The sequence below is a fragment of the Coccidioides immitis genome (genome assembly GCF_000149335.2).
Source record: "Coccidioides immitis RS genomic scaffold supercont3.3, whole genome shotgun sequence".
Taxonomy (NCBI): domain Eukaryota; kingdom Fungi; phylum Ascomycota; class Eurotiomycetes; order Onygenales; family Onygenaceae; genus Coccidioides; species Coccidioides immitis.
Genome location: NW_004504308.1, coordinates 2,226,336 through 2,242,519, shown reverse-complemented (window position 1 = coordinate 2,242,519; position 16,184 = coordinate 2,226,336). Strand labels below are relative to the sequence as shown.

The window sequence follows — 16,184 nt, the reverse complement described above, 5'->3', positions numbered from 1 at the left end:
AACGGCATCGTCATTCATCGCCGTAAAGTGGCGTGTGCACAAACAACCCTCAATTCATCCAAGCTATAAAACACGATCTGTACCTCGCCTTCTCTCTGTACACCGTATTTATAGAAATTATCGCCGTAAGGGGCAATCTACTTCATCATAACTGCCAGTAACCCCTGTCGTATTTTCGCTCCGAACGTCCTCTATAGCGAGCTGCCGCACCATGACTGACTCCCCGCGTGTCGATGAGTCTCCTATTTCGCCGACCCTAGAGCGGCGCAACTCGCTGGAGAAATATCTCCAGCGCCGTCCGAACCCCCAGGAGCTCAAGGACAGACATATCCTGCTGGACACAAACGCTGCACCGTACGTCTCAGCCGTTCGTACTGCACAGAAGTAGCCCCTTTACAAACAAAAGCGGCACGTCAATGCTAAGCACATCCCCCTGTATGGGACCCGAATATTTAGATCCCTCCAAGCTGCACAGCACGAACTCGCTCGCCATCGCGCCATGGACAGCCTCAAGCGGCATCTAGAAAAGAGACCGGATAGAGATACTCTTATCGAACGTGCGCCCACCGCCACCACCACCCTAGTCATCCTAGATGACTTAGTACATACATAACATATATCTTATGCACTGCTAATAACGCCATTTGTAGGCAACATCCTTCCATCCTCCACCGCCGCTCCGGCCCTGCAGGCCCATGCCAAAGAATTGGAAAGACATATGGTGGCGGACTCGTTGGAGCACAAGATCCAAAACCGGCCAAAGCCGGAGGACTTGATTAAGTCCGGGATTTTGGATGAGGAAGAGGATCCGAGGAAGGTGTGATGAGGTGCAAGTGTTTGAATTAATTGGTGTCAATTGGCTCTTGTATGCGTTGGGGCGTTCTTTTTGGAGGATTCTTTTTGACCCTGGTAATGGTTTCGCTACAGAAACAGAATATATGGCAATGGGGATAGGTTGAGATGACTTTGGTTCATGCTTCTGCGATAATTATTATTATGGATTGATGACCTGAAGGAATTAGATGATATTCGACATGTGGATCTGATATCATTTTCGGCCCATTACATTAACATTCATAGGACATTCATAGCAGTCCTCCGTAAGAATATCGTAAAAACCAGCCAACCCAGAACACTCGCCCACCGACAGCCCAATTATCAATAACTCTCCACCGGCGCCGAACTCGACGAGAGATCCGGCATCCAACCCTGAGGCCGCTCTTTCCCGCGAACCAGCAAACCGTATGCAGCCTTCTCAACCTTCTCCACGCTCGCCTGCATAACTTCCATCTTCTTACCCAAATCCTTCATCAAGGAATGATTTCGCGGAACATTCAGCTTCTCAAACATCGCCCGCAGCTCCCGTAGATCAACCATGATTCCTTCCACCGACGTACCCGACCCGCACACATCACTCGGCCCATCAACATTTGCACTCGCCAACGTATCCCGCGGACGGGTCCCTCCCATGCTCATCGCCGTGATGGCAAATCTCATCAGTTCTCCCGTCAAATCAAACAATCCCAACACATAATCCGACTCTGTAACCAGAATCTCTGGCGGCAGAGAACTTCTTACTTCCTCGAGGGTGATTAGTCGCTGCTTTTCGATATAGTGTTGGAAGGAGAGGGCTTCGATGTATTCCTGCACCCCCCAGGTTGTCTGGTGTTGGTATCGCCAGGCATTGAGGCCGGAGACATCAGCGGCTATGGATTTGAAAAGGGTGTCAATCTGAGAGAAACGGTCGGCATTTTCCTTGGCGATGGATTTTGGGATTGGAGTGTTTAGGTTTCGAATTCTGGGGAGAGTGCGTCAATAACTGACTCTGCTTTGGACGAAAGGTATGGGTGTATTTCGTCCCTTGGCGCGATCGGGATTTCTACCTGTGTAAGGAGAAGATGCTACATTTAAATGATCAGTAACTCCGTAGCTAAATTTAATCAGTAAATTTCGGACTACGTACATCTTCTTGCTCAATGCCGTGACGTCGCGCGACACCTTGATGATTCGCTCCCGGCGGTCGTGGTGCTCATCCAACTCGTTCCGGAAGTACATAAACAAGGATTGAACCGGAGAGGTTTGTTCAGTATCCGCCATATCTTTGTCGTTCTGTGGTCTCTGGATCAAATTCCCTTCCCACGACCGCTTGTTGCCTGCCATCGTTGTAAGCACGACGGGCTGCCGGGTCGTAGCTGTCTGGTTTGGGAAGGTCGCCAGCCGTTCGTCATGCCAAGATAGAGACTGGTGGGTTATTAACTACGGAGTACGGAGTAGTTCCCTTGGCGTTCCACAAGCCAGTTCGCTAGGCAGGACACAGATGACCCGGACCACTTATGTAAGCCACGGTGGACCTCGTAAAGGTCACGTGGTGTTTATTAAGCAGAGCGCACCTCTCTTGAAAACAAGTCACGTAAGATTTTTTTCTTACCCTTACCAAGCATTTACGCGATAATGTGAGTAGATTTAGCTGTTAAATGTGTTGTTTTGATGGAATCTGATGAAAATTGATTAAAAAATGATTGAATTGATAGGCCTACTACCAACAGTATCTTGAGGGTGTTGCCAGTGGAGAGATTGTCCTGCCTGAGTACACAACAGTGAGTAACACAATCATTTGCTAATCAGTTACCAATCAGTTAATAACTGATTATACAGATGCTGGGGTCTGTTGTTCTGCACTATGGGGTCTTCTGCCGGGTAAAGGACTGCTTTCAGGCAAAGGTAGGTTATTCTATAATTGGTTGGCAAGCGGCTACTAATCGGTTGCCAATTGATTAGAAACCGTTTTCTAATCAATTGACAATCAATTCCCAATCAATTAATGTATGTGAAGAAAACTGTAAATAATTTGAAAATTCAAACAGCAGAGGTACACGTATGGTATTTATAGTACTTAAGGTTGGACCTCTTTAGTCAGCATCACGTGACCTTCACGAGGTCCACTGATCTGTCCGCTCTGGTTGACGCCGTCCGCCGTCGGGATCTATTTATCCGAAAGTCACGTGATTTATCCGGAGCCGGAGAAAGGAAATTACGGGAGGCGTCATGGATCGCAGATTGGATAAGCGCTTCAGCATAACCGACGACGAGGAGGACGGAGTCGTCCTCCCGGGAGTTCAAAATCCACGTGGAGGCAGAGAAGAAAAGGCGGTAACTCAGGGCTAATAATGAGTCAAATTCATCATCGTAGTCGAGCAGCATATTATCCGCGCCCCATGCTCCGGACCCAAGCAAACTCCCAAGACCTTGACGATTGGGTCTAAAATCAGGATGGCTTGGTGCTAGTGTAGTTAGTTTGTATTATTTCATTATCACGCAACGGCATGGAGGGAGGATGAAGGGCTGCTGGAAGGCTTGACTAGTGGCGACAACCTTGGCTACTTCCATGAGGCCGCTTTGTGGTTAGCTCTTTCGCAATCCTTTCAAGCACTTTAAAGTCTATGGATACTACTCCCTTCACCCCGGCGCCTTGCCCATCTTCGTCCCTGTTAATCACTCCGCCCAGAGCGGTCGACTCCTGATCGCATCCATGTTCCATATTTTCGAAGGATTCGAGAATCCCGATAAGGCCCGGAGTCACCGCGAGGGCCGTGGCAAGAGCGGAAAAAGATCCTCGACGGTGCGTGCCTGCGAACAATGTCGACGCCGCAAGATTCGCTGCGATGGAGAGCAGCCGTGCGAGGCGTGCCAGTGGTATAAAAAGACTGATCTGTGTCATTACTCGGATCCTCGCCCGTCCAGAAGGTATCCACTTCCTGTTTTCATTCGTTCATTCTCGCTGAAGTCTTGGTACGGCGATCATAACCACCGGGGAATGTCATGCTCTTGGGTATTTCTCCAACCCCTCTTCTGTAATAATTGATTTTCTTTTTGACCTTGATCGTGGTCTCCTGTGACTCGTCGCTACCGGCTGCTCTCCACCATGTCCTGATATAGATCACTCAATATCCATAGGCATGTCGAAAAGCTATCTTCCACCGTCGAGGAGTATCGAGTCGTGTTTGAGAAACTCTTTCCGTCCATCCCTTTGCAATCTCTCTCCAACCTCCCCCGCGAACGCCTTCTAGAGCTGGCCTCGAGAACCCAACCGCAGTCCGAAATTCTTCCTGTTCCCGTGTCCAAGCCCCCACCGTCTGTCGATAACCATGTCCTCCCTCTCCCCCCAGAAGATGAAAACCTAGAATCCCTCCAGACAATGCCCGATGATTCCACCGAGAGTCGTACATGCCGGAGCCCAGATCTCGTCGCCGCTGTGTCCGACGATGTCAACGCGTTGTCCTTATCAACAAAACGGCCCTCAACATACTTGGGGATATCTTCGGTGAATGCTGTTATGCGGGTAATAATGTGGATTGATCCCGAGAGCTCCCAGCATTTCTCCAGAGCTCCCGATCCGCAACCCTTCGCGAAACGGGAGAAACAACCTCTCCCGGATAACTGCTCTTGGTCCTTGCAGCCCCCACCTTCCACGGCTGGGCATCTGGAAGTAAATCCCATGGAGCTTACCAACGCGTACTTTGCATACTTCCACTCCTTCGCTCCATTGCTGGATGAGCACTTATTCCGCGAAACTGTCCTGGTTCGTAAAAGGTCCGATCCGCGTTGGCTAGCACTCCAAAATATTGTTTTTGCACTTGGAAGTATTGCTGCATACACGGCCGATGATACATCCCACGAGTCCTACTATCTAAAAGCTAGACACTATTTGAGTTTGGATACCCTTGGGAATCCGCATTTAGAGACCATCCAGACCCTTGCCTTAATGGGAGGCCATTACTTACATTATATGAGCCAACCCAACCTTGCACATTCTCTTATGGCAGTTGCTCTGCGTATGGCCACTGTTCTAGGTCTGCATAAAGAATTCATTGGAAATCAGGAAGCTGCTAGCCAAAACAGCCAAAGAAAATTCTCTGTCGATTTACGAAGAAGGATCTGGTGGTCTCTCTTCTGCCTTGACACTTGGGGCTATATGACGTTGGGTAGACCAAGTATGGGACGGTGGGGCCCTGGAATTACAGCCAAACTCCCACATAACCACGGAAACAAGGTATATAGATCTTCTTTGTTTGCAGGACTGGTCTCGATTCTGACGAAATGTGCTAGGAACTTGCCTTTCATGCGCTTTCCTTAGTAGAAAACACTCGGTTTTGCAAAATAGCTACTCAGGTGGGAGACGCTCTTGCAGCTTCTCCGATTGTCAGCTATCAAGAAATGGTCAGTCTCGATAATCAGTTGGTCGAATGGTATGACAATCTTCCTCCGCTCCTAAAGGATCATGAACCCAGTGCAGATCCGGTTTCTACAACGCGAACCGTGATGCGATGGCGGTATCAAAGCCAGCGTATTCTTCTTCATCGTCCTGTCTTGCTAAGCTACGCGATGCGTCGTATCCCCTATGTTGCACTCAGAACAGAAGAGAGATATGCTATTGAAAGATGCAGGATGGTCGCTAATGAAACAATTCGGGATGTCGCTTCAACTACTCGCTTGAACCAAATGACAGGATGGAATGCTGTTTGGCTCCTCTTCCAAGCCACACTAGTTCCGCTCCTTGGGCTTTTTATTGCTGATGGAACCGCCACCCATGCGCACGCAACGTCGGATAGCTGCAGAAACCAAGTTGAAACGGCGATTGTTGCCCTTGAGCGCTTGGAGAACTGGAGTCCAACTGCCAAGAGAACGTTGGAGGTAGTCTCTCGAATCCTAGAAACTAGCCAGCGACCACGCCACACCAGCGCCGGCAGCTGTACATCTGGAAGCGACACCCACACAGCCGGCATGAGTGATCAGTCTGCCACCGCTTCATCGGAAACATCAAACACCGCGCCTTCTATTCACACTATGGACCAAACAGCCGTCCTTAGCAATGCTGCGTTCCCTAGTTACCAGAATATTGCACCATATATACAGCCCTCACCGCAGCAAATGTTGGATTATATTACATGGGGGGATAATAACATCTGGTCGAGCGTCCAAGAGGATTTTTATACTCAACAACCCCCCGCTGTGGGGATGTTTGGCCAGGGTCAACAGTATCTTAAGCCTCTTGATCATGAACCTCCCGCGGCTGGAGAAAGGGTTGGAGTGTATGATACCGGATTAGAGACCCCGAATATTGTACGGTTTTAGTTAAGCGGTATACAATATGTGGCTGCCGTCGAACTACAAGCAGAGAAATGATTCATTCCGTGATATCTTGTAAAAGGCGATAGATTTTGACTTCAGTCAAAATTCAGTGTAGTCACGCTATGCGATGACGGATGCTATGTATACTCTCAATATTCTGACATCTCACGCAGTGGATAGCTGGCAGTGAATACTGGACACCCAAAGGACAGCCTGCATAACTTTGTCGTCATCAGTGCATTCTCTGTATGTGTACGGAGTACGTGGTTAGCCCCTGAGGAAAAGGGTGATCCCCTTCGGTGTGCTTAGTCATCCACCAAACGCAACGACGTTCAACTTCCAAGCCAACAGATCAAGTTCGCATTGTACATTGTTCAATTGCACTGTTCTCGCTTATCTTTGATTCAGTCCTTCTCATACATTTACCCTGATTTTACTGGGTATGATGTCCAGTCAGAGCTGACCCTGTGATTTGTTGTCGCAGCACCTTGAGATCTCTGTTACGATCCATCGCTCGGGAGCAATAGAGAGACAACAGCAACTAGAAACTTTTCATGGTTTGAGGGACGTTTCCTGTTCGGTTGAGAGGCCATCATAAATTTAAGACATTATATCTGGAGAAGGCGGTTGCTGTCATGGCATCATCTTCGTCATTTTTTGCCTCCCCATCTCGGGTGTTCACTGCCGCAATCATATTGCGCGTAGCCCTGTTGTTCTACGGGCTCTATCAAGACGCCCATTCTGCCATGAAATACACAGATATCGATTACTACGTCTTCACCGACGCTGCCAGGTTTGTGTCAAGAGGCAAATCGCCGTATGACAGAGCTACGTACAGGTATACGCCCTTGCTCGCGTGGTTGCTTGTGCCAACTGCATGGGCGGGATCTGGACCGCTGGGTAGCCTATGGTTCTCGTTTGGCAAGGCATTATTTGCATTTGCGGATATTGTAGCGGGCTGGTTGATCGTCCAGGTGTTGATTATGAAGAATCAGCAAGCCATGGATGTGACGCGGGCGTTAAAGTACGCCAGTATATGGTTGCTGAATCCTATGGTAGCGACGATCAGTACAAGGGGCAGCTCGGAAGGCCTGTTGGGAGTGATGGTTATTGCACTGCTGTGGGCGGTTTTGCAAAGGAGAATAATCCTAGCAGGATGTCTGCTTGGATTGGGAGTGCATTTTAAGATTTATCCGTTCATTTATGGGCCGGCAATTATCTGGTATCTGGATAACCCAGAGCAGTCTGAAAGGGTGAACAAAGATTCAAGCAAAAACCCTAGCTTGATTGCCTGGGGTTTGCGGTTCGCTACTGTTGAACGAATTACCCTCACGTTGGTGGCTTTGGGCGTGTTTACAGCATTGAATGTCGCGATGTATATGATTTACGGGTTCCCATTTTTGCAACATACGTTTTTACACCATCTCACTCGCGTGGACCACCGGCACAACTTTTCGCCATACAACATGTTGCTGTATCTATCATCTTCAAACACCGCCAAGGGCATCCCCGGGAATAATTTCGAGTCGCTCGCATTCATTCCACAACTCAGCCTGTCTGCTATTCTGATTCCACTTGTGCTGGCAAAGAAGGACCTTGCTGGAAGCATGCTTGCCCAAACATTTGCATTCGTTGCGTTCAACAAAGTGTGCACTAGCCAGGTAGGTTCTATTTTGTTCTCTCATCCAATGGCTGTGAGAGAGGATTCCGCTGATTTTAATTGAAAAAAAAAGTATTTCCTGTGGTACATTATATTCCTACCGCTATACCTCCCATATTCTTCGTTGATAGCACATCCTATCCTCGGAGCTACTTCTGCAGCACTCTGGGCTGCCGCGCAGGTATGTGATGAGGGCTAATTCCAGTGTCTGATGTTGTGAAGCACAAGCTCACTCTCCAATCCTAGGCTCTTTGGCTTCAGCAAGGGTTCAGGTTGGAATTTTTGGGTATATCCACATTTATGCCGGGTTTGTTTGTTTCCTGCCTGGTATTTTTCACTATTAATGTATGGATCCTCGGCATCATTGTGTCTGATGTGGGGATGTATCGTCCCTCCATTAACCATGAAACCAAGGCCAGCACCAAAATCACAAAAGAAGGATTAATGGAAACCACTGTCATAGAATAGATGGCAGTGGTGCATAATTCCTGTGATGGTGCGCGTGGTCCTAGTCCAATTGAAAGGGTGCTCTACCTTCTTAGGTTATAGTCAATTCCCTGTTTCCATCAGAATAAAACTTCCCTCCAGCTTTATCTTGTATACTGTGCCGAGATTGTCCTTGGCCTTCTGAATCTGTATGAAATTGATTCAGACTCCATGTTGCCAGTTTGCTGTTGTGCAGGAGTTCTTAACAGCATTTGAAAGTCTAGTCTTTAGATCTTTATAGTCTGGGGTCGTTCGGATGCAAGTCTTGCGGCAACTGGCGGCTGTCTCCCGGTGGTTCAAATTGTGATGGAGCGGTTGGAAGCTGGGACTTACTTGCTGTACCTATCTACCCTATTCGCACGGGGAAGGAAAGGATCTTGAATGTGTGAAGTAGTTGTCAGGGCCTCCCTCACCTGTCGCGACCTGCTGAACTCTTTCGGCATTTGTGGAGGGGCCGGACAATATGTACAGTACATTGTAGCCTGTGCCACTCCTATAGCCCAAGATGCTGGCAAACCACTATCTCTGTTGTACTCCGTATCTTGAAGAGATATGCAGGTTCACCTGTCTCGAAATAAGTAAGAGTGTAGGGATTGGATTGTCGAAGGCACGATTTCATACCGATCGGGAAAATAATAGAAAGAAGATTGGTTTTGTGTGGCAGATCATCCGGCAGGACACAATAGACCATGACCTTGCGTGGCATGCTCAGCAGCATCCCCATTTTCCTCCGAACCCAACTGCAAAAACACCACGCTTGACCGAGAAAATTTTTGCTCTCCATGTGAAGATGAGAAAACACCAAAAAAAGAAATATTGATAAGAGTGAGATTCGAACTCACGCAGGGTTTCCCCTACCAGGACCTTAACCTGGCGCCTTGGACCGCTCGGCCATCTTACCGTTCGGGTTCTTCTTGGCTTTCCGAAGCTTATCACAATTAAACGCCTGGCACATAACCCCTGAAAGGCGCGTGGTTGGGGTGGCGCCCTGTTCCGGAACCCCAGACCCCTGCAGCCAGGTTTAATTGAACATTCAACCCTTGCTTCAACCGCCTGGCGCACTTACGGAATGTTGTTCAAACCCTTGTACCGTTGAGCAAAGACTGCCTGGCATTTCTCGGAGCGAAGTGGGTGCAAGGTAGGGGAACATCTGCGGGATAGGCTAATGGAATAAGGTCTGCTGGTGCGGCTTGTCGACTCCTTTCGGCCAGCCTGTCCTGCACGTCCGATTAATGTCGTCGAGTGATCACGACAGTGCTAATATTCGGTCTGGCGAGATGAGTTATAATGATGTCAGCCAATCAGCAGTCACGGTCGCCATGTGCCACTATTGGGCGGCAGGATAGCAGCTGGGCAGCAGAATCTGGCCGCCAAGCCTCCCCTCACAGCCTTCTCAGCATCATCGTTGACCGTCACATCATCATCGTCACTTCACCACACCCCCTTTCTCCGCGTCCTCGTCATTGACTGGTGCCGATTTCGACTCCCTCACTTGTCCTGTGAAATCTGCATTTTTGGCGGCCCCTTTGTTTCTTTCGCTGACCTTTCTCCAGCTCTCTGCCTCTTCATTTCCCCGTTTGTCTTCTTTTGTCTCGCACCCGCCTGGTCGTCAAGATACCCCAGCACGTTCCTCGTTAAAATTGGCATACGAGTCTCTGCTTGCCGCACTTTCACATCATCTCCCATACCCGCTAATTTCCTGATTAACCAGAATTTGCTCCTTTTTGTCTTAAAGGGTGTAGTGTAAGTCCTGACCGCGGGACAGAGAGCTGCGGTTGATGCTCTGCCCGAAATGAATATTCCAAATTTTATTCTCAATCAGGAAATTGATCGTGAGAGCTCGGGCCATCTGCTAATAGTCGATGGAAACAGCTAGGAATATCACAGATTCTCTTGCTTCCTGCGATACCGATTGTTTGCCTTCGGTGACCTTTCCATATATGCGCAACGCACTAGCAAGGCTGAAATGATGCTCTCCGCCGTCCCGCCCTCTCATTTGATCACCATCGACCCTCTTTCCAAACCCCCTCCCTCTCTTCCTTCTACCCCTACACCGCTTGACCACCATCCCTCAAAGCCATGCACCACATTTCAATCATCTCAGTCGTTTGAAATATCGTCAAATTCTTTTGTTTCACAACCTATTTCAGTCGAGTTGGAGATGTCGGACCTGCAGCACACACCGCTACAGTTTGAAGACTTGCCGATCGAGATCCATGAAGCCGTCTTGGATCATTTGTTTGGCGTGAGGGGCGCTGCGCTCGCCTCGGTTACTCCGGCATCATCCACTGCGTCTAGCTGGAGCAAGACCCTACGACACCCGCGAAGAAAGGCTCTATCTGACCTTGCCTTGGTTTCTCGTTCTTGGAGGCCTCTTGTACAAGAACGAATATATCGACACAGTCAGTGCTTTTTCAGTTGATAATCTCGTGGTGTTTCACTTTCGCAAACTGACTCCGTCTAGTTCAAGTCAAAGGTACAACCGATGGCCTTCAGGAAAGCGCTGAGTGGTTCAGCTCCCACCCACATCTCGGTCCCTACGTTCGCCATATTGAGATTTGGGTTCCTGTCTGGGGGGACCGACTGCCCAGACCACATGCCTTGCAGTCAGGCCGCCGAGAAATCAATGCTGGAGAAAGTCTAGCGCCCGCTGACTCTATTGCATTGCTGCAGAGCGTTACTGATGGGATAGAACATGGTCGTACAAATCACAATTTCAGGTTCGCCAATCGCAATGCCACCCTACAGCAGATCTTCTATCATGTCGCATGCTTCTTCCCCGACGCCAAGATGCTCACGTTGGAAGGTGGTCATTGCAAGAAGCCTCCAATGATCAAGCACTTCTGCAGTGATTCGACATATGAGCAACGTTTGGAGGTCCTACCCAATATTCAAACTTTTATCATGAGAGGTGCATGGAATATCATGCGAGAATATGACCATTGGTGCAACATTGTTTCTGCCCTACCTAATATACGCGAATGGAACTGCACTTATGCCAAACCGAAACGAGAGGCGCAAGCCACAATATCGAAAATTCTGACAACCTTCCCGCGAGGACTCAGCCGACTAAACATCAGTCTTGAGGGATTTTGCAGCAAGACCAATTCCCAGGCTCGATGGTTGGGCGCGTGCCAGGTGGAGCGCCATCTGTGCCGGCTTCTTGGAGATATTGTCCCTCAACTTGAATCACTGACCTTCACGGGGAAGGTTTGCTCCACTTTATTTAACGTTGCACGGGCTGCCACGATAAAAAGCGAGAGGAGATCAAGGCTGAAAGCGATCGATTTGGTTGTAAAAGCTTGTTGTTGCGAGCAATCCAAGTTGGAGGGTAACCTCAAATTTGCCCTTGACCATTCTGGAATCACCAATATGACATTTATCAATTCTTTTGAGAATTTGATCATTGCCGCCGCCAAGTCCCTTGATTCTCTAACCGCCATACAGTTCATGAGAATCCGGTACATTGACCTCGACTCAATATGGGGACTCCTCAATCCGTACTACCAGTTGGTTGGTAACACCTGTACAGGATTATGGAGCGAGGAGATTTTGGAAACCCTTCACGCCACTCGTCCGATGATCCAGTTTGAAGTTTTAGATGATGGGATCCTCCCCGAGTACGGCATCAATTCACATACGGGAACGGGAGCATTTCCCCGAAGTAGACCTCGCAGTATGAAAGCGAGCGCATACGAGTTCATTGCTGATAAATCAAAGTCTTAGAAAAACCAGCCTACCCATCTAGATACCGCTATACGTTTTCTGGCCCCCCTTTTCATATGCATTTTCCCTTTCCGTCTTCTGATCCAACCTTGATTTTACCCTAATATACCACTCTGTTGTACTGATTAGCGAGCCATCTCTTTTCGATCTCTTTCACTTTGCCTTTCTCCATTTCGGCGTGGATTCACTGAAAGCATTGAACTGTGTAATAGCTGCAAAAAAAGAAATCGGAGGAAATTTGAATCAAAAAAATATTTTTTGAAGATATGCCACCCCAGGGCGGGCTCGAACCGCCAACCTTCAGATTAGAAGTCTGACGCCCTACCATTGGGCTACTGGGGCTTAGATGGCATCCGAGTGCCGGGAATAATTCCCCTTCCAATTTTGTTCCCACAATAGCAAAGAAAATCCTGATCAACTCTGAAGTCTGAAATTCCGCTCCACCAAACAGCGGGCCGCCCGCCTAATAAACTTCCCGAGGCCCTTCTTACATAATCTCCGGAATGCCGAGAACATTCGGGACTTCCGAAGTGAAAAAGTTACTCGGCAAATGCAGCACGAGGTGCCCCGTGCCCTGTCCAGACCTAGGAACAAGTACCGAACTGCCGATTCCGGCTACCCTAGCGATGGCCTGCAGCGAGAAGAGCGAGCGTTTATCAGCGCGGGCACCCATAGACAAGGTGGGAACCGGATGATGCAGGCCATAGTCGCTCATCAGAGAGGACGGCTTTACTTATATCGCCGAGAAAACAAACCATGAACGGGCTTTGGTGAATTGTGCCCTTGACAAGATACCCTGCATTGACACTGAATTTTAAGTGACCGCGTAGCCTGTTGTGTGCGTGCCAAGAGGCTGATTAGACCAAGGAAGAATACCGTTCAATCGGAGGTGGTTTCCGCCTCCGGACAAGGTACACCGACATGGAGTTCGACCGAACATCTTTCATTCCTCCGCACGAAGGAGATACAATCCTCCCCTTATCACCTTTCTTTTCACGCCTGGTCCGCCATGCGCACCGCAAGCCGCCTCGTCTGGCTGTCCGGGATGTGAATCTTGGATTTGAGAAGACGTACACCCAATTTCTCACCGATGTTCTTGCGTTGAGAAATACGCTACGCGCAAGCTTAGGAGAGAAGGCGACGAGGGACTTGAAAGAGGGTAAGGAAGTGTATGTGGGATTGCTGGCCGCTGGAGGCTACGAGTATGCCGTTGGATTTGTGGCTATTGTTGCGCTGGGAGCGGCGGTGGTGCCAATCAGTATGTTAGACTTACTCCCCTAGAGACCGTGTCTCCATATGGAGATCCGGGTCGGCATGGAGAGGAGATGCTAACAAGAACTCAAATTAGCTCTGCTCCTCCCCGTCCGCGAGGCGTCATACTTTGTGCTTAAAGCTCGCTGTGTTGCCGTCCTTGCTTCCGCCGCCGGTCGAAACCTCGGTGATTCACTGAGCCAGCATATCAAGGCCGAGAAAACCCTAGACGTTTGCTGCATAGCCATCGCGACATCCTTTCAGCCCGTTCCGCTCGCACCAGAAGAAATTTGCCTCTCAACCGGCCGGTACCTGGATGACAACGCCCCTGCCGTTGTGATTTTCACCTCCGGCACCACTGGACCCCCCAAAGGTGCAGTGATGAAACGTGCCTTCTTGCATGATTGTTCGGAAGAAATCAACAGCCACTTCAATATCACCGAGTTAGACGTAATCTTGCACGTGTTGCCAGTGCATCACGCCACGGGTGTAGGGATTAATTTCCTTCCTTACATCTTCGCGGGTGCGTGCGTTGAATTCCGCAGTGGTGGTGTGGATATCCCATGGCTATGGGAGCGATGGAAACAGGGCGGCGTGAGCGTATTTTCCGGCGTTCCGACCATATATTTGCGCATGATGCGGTACTACGAACAGAGACTGGCGCTTCTTCCCGAGCAGGAGGTGAATATGTACATCAAGGGCGCCAGGTCATTGAGAATCTTACTCTGTGGCACATCGGCGCTGCCAGAGCCCGTGCAGAACTTCTGGAGCGGGGTTCTCGGTGGAAACAGTCGGATTTTGACGAGATACGGCTCGACGGAAGCAGGAGCGATCTTTAGAACACCTTTGGATTGTGAGGATGTACCAGCGGGGAGTGTTGGCCATCTTGCTCCCGGCGTCACCATCAAACTCTCTAACGGGGATGAAGGTGAGATCTTGGTGAAGAGTCCTTGGATGTTTGCGAAATATTTGCATGATCCTACCGCTACAGCCGCGGCACATGATGCGGAAGGATTCTTTAAGACGGGCGATATAGCCCGTCGCGAAGGAAGAAACTATTTTATCATGGGACGGTCATCCATCGATATCTTAAAGTCTGGCGGGTATAAAATTTCTGCTTTGGATATTGAGCGAGAAGTTCTCTCGTTGCCGTACATTGGTGAAGTCATGGTCGTCGGTGTGGATGATGACGAATATGGTCAGCGTATCGCTGCAGCGGTGACATTGCGCGATGATCAGAAGATATACCGATGCAGAGGTAATGGAAATGCGGGGAAGAAATTAACTATTTATGACTTGAGAAGGGATTTGAGGAGCAGGCTTGCCGGATACAAGATGCCTACGATTTTAAGAGTTGTGGAGGGAGAGCTGCCGAAGAGTGCGACAGGGAAAGTGGTGAAGAAGGTATTAGGGCCAAGTTTTTTCACTGATAATTATAGGAATGATGTGATGGTGCAGGTGTGGGAGAAGTCAGGCCGGCAGGCTCAAGGAAAATTGTGATCGGACGCTTTCCTCCTGTCACATATCGTCAGTTAGAGCGAAACTGTTGTCATAGTCGGTGAATTAGCAACTTGTGCATCAAGGAGTTCTGGCCTCTAGAAGTACTTTTTGCTGGCTCAGTTGAGAGAATGTGATAAACTATTCTTCATCAGTCCAGATAGGTCGGAGAGTAGAGCCTCAATTCAAGATAATGCTTGCTACAGCTCGAAGTCAAGTCTACCACGGTGGCGTAAGTCCTCAAACTTTCCAAGGAACTTTCACCAGCGAATAAATAGAAATATAAGACCCGCACCCGAGATGGATTGTTACTAGTATGTTATAATTTTGGTGAGAAAATTGCACTGTACTGTTCTTATTAGACTTGGAAGTTTGTTTCGGACTTATCCCACTACATCAAATCTTGACTTTTGCCGCTGTGCTTGTCTCCCGACTGTGCACATAACTTATCCGCTGAAACTTTTTAATTGCCTCTCCCCACAGTTCAGCCCGCAAAGTACCATACACCCTACAAAACGACGCACAGTCATTAGCAAGTAAATCTTCAGGATCAACGTTCTAGGAAAGACACTCACCCCATCTTCGCCTTTGGCGCCCACTTCTGGGCCAAGTCCATGGAAACATCAAACATCTGCTCCGGTTCCGCAATCGCATCCACAATGCCATCCTGGAGAGCCTCCTTGCCCGTCCACCGATGTGCTTCGAGCAACATCTTTCGCGCAACCTTCGGGCCGAGCTTCAAACGTGGCAGGGCCCCAATGCCGTCAAAGTGCAGACCAAGATTAACCGGAGGCATGGAGATGAAGCCTCGTTTGGAATTCATGACACGGTAGTCATGGCAAAGCGCAAAAGGGCAGGCACCGCCAAAGGTGTGACCGGTTAAGAGGGCGATAGTTGGATACGGGAAGTCAAGGATCGTGTAGAGCATCTTTGACCCATCAGTAGATGTCAAGAAGACGACAAGTTTGACTCGTTTATGACACGGAACGTACAGGATAGAAGCCATCGGTATTTGCAAAGGGATTCTCATCTTGCTCATCCAAGTCAAGGCCCTGGAGATTCACAGAGGCAACATTAGTGTTCGATTCTGGGTACAACGCCTGATAATCATACAGTACACCAGAATTTGGCATCACTGCCTCTTGTGATTACCGCTCCTTCGGAATCTGGTCCCAGAATCCGCTGAACTGTGCGGAACGCCCTAATAATTTCCTGACAATACCAGGAATTGAGCCTATTCTCTGGCGGTTTTTGCATCGTGATGACGAACACATTGCCATGTCGGGTAAGGCTCAGATTGCGGAACTTAGGAATATCTGCCATTATTGATTATTGCGGTTGGACTAGCGGGCGCGAGGAATTAATGATAGAATATGTTGATGTTGAACACAGTCCTCAAAAGGACCAAAGTATGGGAGCTCACGGGGTAGCGGGG

The 16,184-nt window shown here is 49.0% G+C and overlaps 8 protein-coding genes and 2 non-coding genes across 12 annotated transcripts; 5 read left to right on the top strand and 5 right to left on the bottom strand.

The window, feature by feature from the left end:
• Nucleotides 1-63: 63 nt before the first annotated feature.
• CIMG_12095 (RPEL repeat protein) lies at nt 64-1,062 on the top strand. The gene is made up of 3 exons (XM_004445039.1): nt 64-354; nt 457-557; nt 651-1,062. Exons 1-3 carry the CDS (start codon nt 212-214, stop codon nt 821-823), a joined length of 417 nt encoding a protein of 138 aa, XP_004445096.1. The 5' UTR covers nt 64-211; the 3' UTR covers nt 824-1,062.
• CIMG_08106 (translin-associated factor TraX) lies at nt 138-2,212 on the bottom strand. The gene is made up of 3 exons (XM_001240942.2): nt 1,964-2,212; nt 1,884-1,901; nt 138-1,798 (listed from the first exon to the last, which is right to left on the bottom strand). The coding sequence occupies exons 1-3, from the start codon at nt 2,158-2,160 to the stop codon at nt 1,159-1,161; spliced, it is 855 nt and encodes a 284-aa protein (XP_001240943.1). The 5' UTR covers nt 2,161-2,212; the 3' UTR covers nt 138-1,158.
• A 1,161-nt stretch (nt 2,213-3,373) lies between these two features.
• On the top strand, nt 3,374-6,171 carry CIMG_08108 (C6 transcription factor). Its single transcript, XM_001240944.2, has 4 exons — nt 3,374-3,619; nt 3,742-3,829; nt 3,955-5,050; nt 5,107-6,171. Exons 3-4 carry the CDS (start codon nt 4,196-4,198, stop codon nt 6,130-6,132), a joined length of 1,881 nt encoding a protein of 626 aa, XP_001240945.2. The 5' UTR covers nt 3,374-3,619; nt 3,742-3,829; nt 3,955-4,195; the 3' UTR covers nt 6,133-6,171.
• Nucleotides 6,172-6,501: 330 nt separating this feature from the next.
• Nucleotides 6,502-8,257, top strand: CIMG_08109 (GPI mannosyltransferase 1; the record flags this gene model as incomplete). The annotated part of the gene is made up of 3 exons (XM_001240945.2): nt 6,502-7,790; nt 7,863-7,970; nt 8,036-8,257. Exons 1-3 carry the CDS (start codon nt 6,765-6,767, stop codon nt 8,255-8,257), a joined length of 1,356 nt encoding a protein of 451 aa, XP_001240946.1. The 5' UTR covers nt 6,502-6,764.
• An 835-nt stretch (nt 8,258-9,092) lies between these two features.
• Nucleotides 9,093-9,176, bottom strand: CIMG_15075. Its single transcript has one exon. It is a non-coding gene; the product is annotated as a tRNA-Leu (tRNA).
• A 587-nt stretch (nt 9,177-9,763) lies between these two features.
• CIMG_08110 (uncharacterized protein) lies at nt 9,764-10,124 on the bottom strand (the record flags this gene model as incomplete). The annotated part of the gene is made up of 2 exons (XM_001240946.2): nt 9,764-9,966; nt 10,031-10,124. 2 exons carry the CDS (start codon nt 10,122-10,124, stop codon nt 9,764-9,766), a joined length of 297 nt encoding a protein of 98 aa, XP_001240947.2.
• Nucleotides 9,812-12,266, top strand: CIMG_08111 (uncharacterized protein). Its single transcript, XM_001240947.2, has 3 exons — nt 9,812-10,018; nt 10,148-10,677; nt 10,740-12,266. Exons 2-3 carry the CDS (start codon nt 10,242-10,244, stop codon nt 11,999-12,001), a joined length of 1,698 nt encoding a protein of 565 aa, XP_001240948.2. The 5' UTR covers nt 9,812-10,018; nt 10,148-10,241; the 3' UTR covers nt 12,002-12,266.
• Nucleotides 12,267-12,271: 5 nt separating this feature from the next.
• On the bottom strand, nt 12,272-12,343 carry CIMG_15074. Its single transcript has one exon. It is a non-coding gene; the product is annotated as a tRNA-Arg (tRNA).
• A 579-nt stretch (nt 12,344-12,922) lies between these two features.
• On the top strand, nt 12,923-14,752 carry CIMG_08112 (uncharacterized protein; the record flags this gene model as incomplete). The annotated part of the gene is made up of 2 exons (XM_001240948.2): nt 12,923-13,259; nt 13,350-14,752. 2 exons carry the CDS (start codon nt 12,923-12,925, stop codon nt 14,750-14,752), a joined length of 1,740 nt encoding a protein of 579 aa, XP_001240949.2.
• A 309-nt stretch (nt 14,753-15,061) lies between these two features.
• Nucleotides 15,062-16,072, bottom strand: CIMG_08113 (the record flags this gene model as incomplete). 3 transcript variants are annotated; one of them, XM_004445036.1, is made up of 4 exons in its annotated part: nt 15,062-15,257; nt 15,325-15,677; nt 15,742-15,801; nt 15,863-16,072. In XM_004445036.1, the coding sequence occupies 4 exons, from the start codon at nt 16,070-16,072 to the stop codon at nt 15,146-15,148; spliced, it is 735 nt and encodes a 244-aa protein (XP_004445093.1). In that variant the 3' UTR covers nt 15,062-15,145. The 3 variants fall into 3 exon arrangements, with proteins under 3 accessions (XP_004445093.1, XP_004445094.1, XP_004445095.1); XM_004445037.1 differs by having other exon boundaries at nt 15,742-16,023; XM_004445038.1 differs by having other exon boundaries at nt 15,325-15,926.
• Between the last annotated feature and the right edge of the window lie 112 nt (nt 16,073-16,184).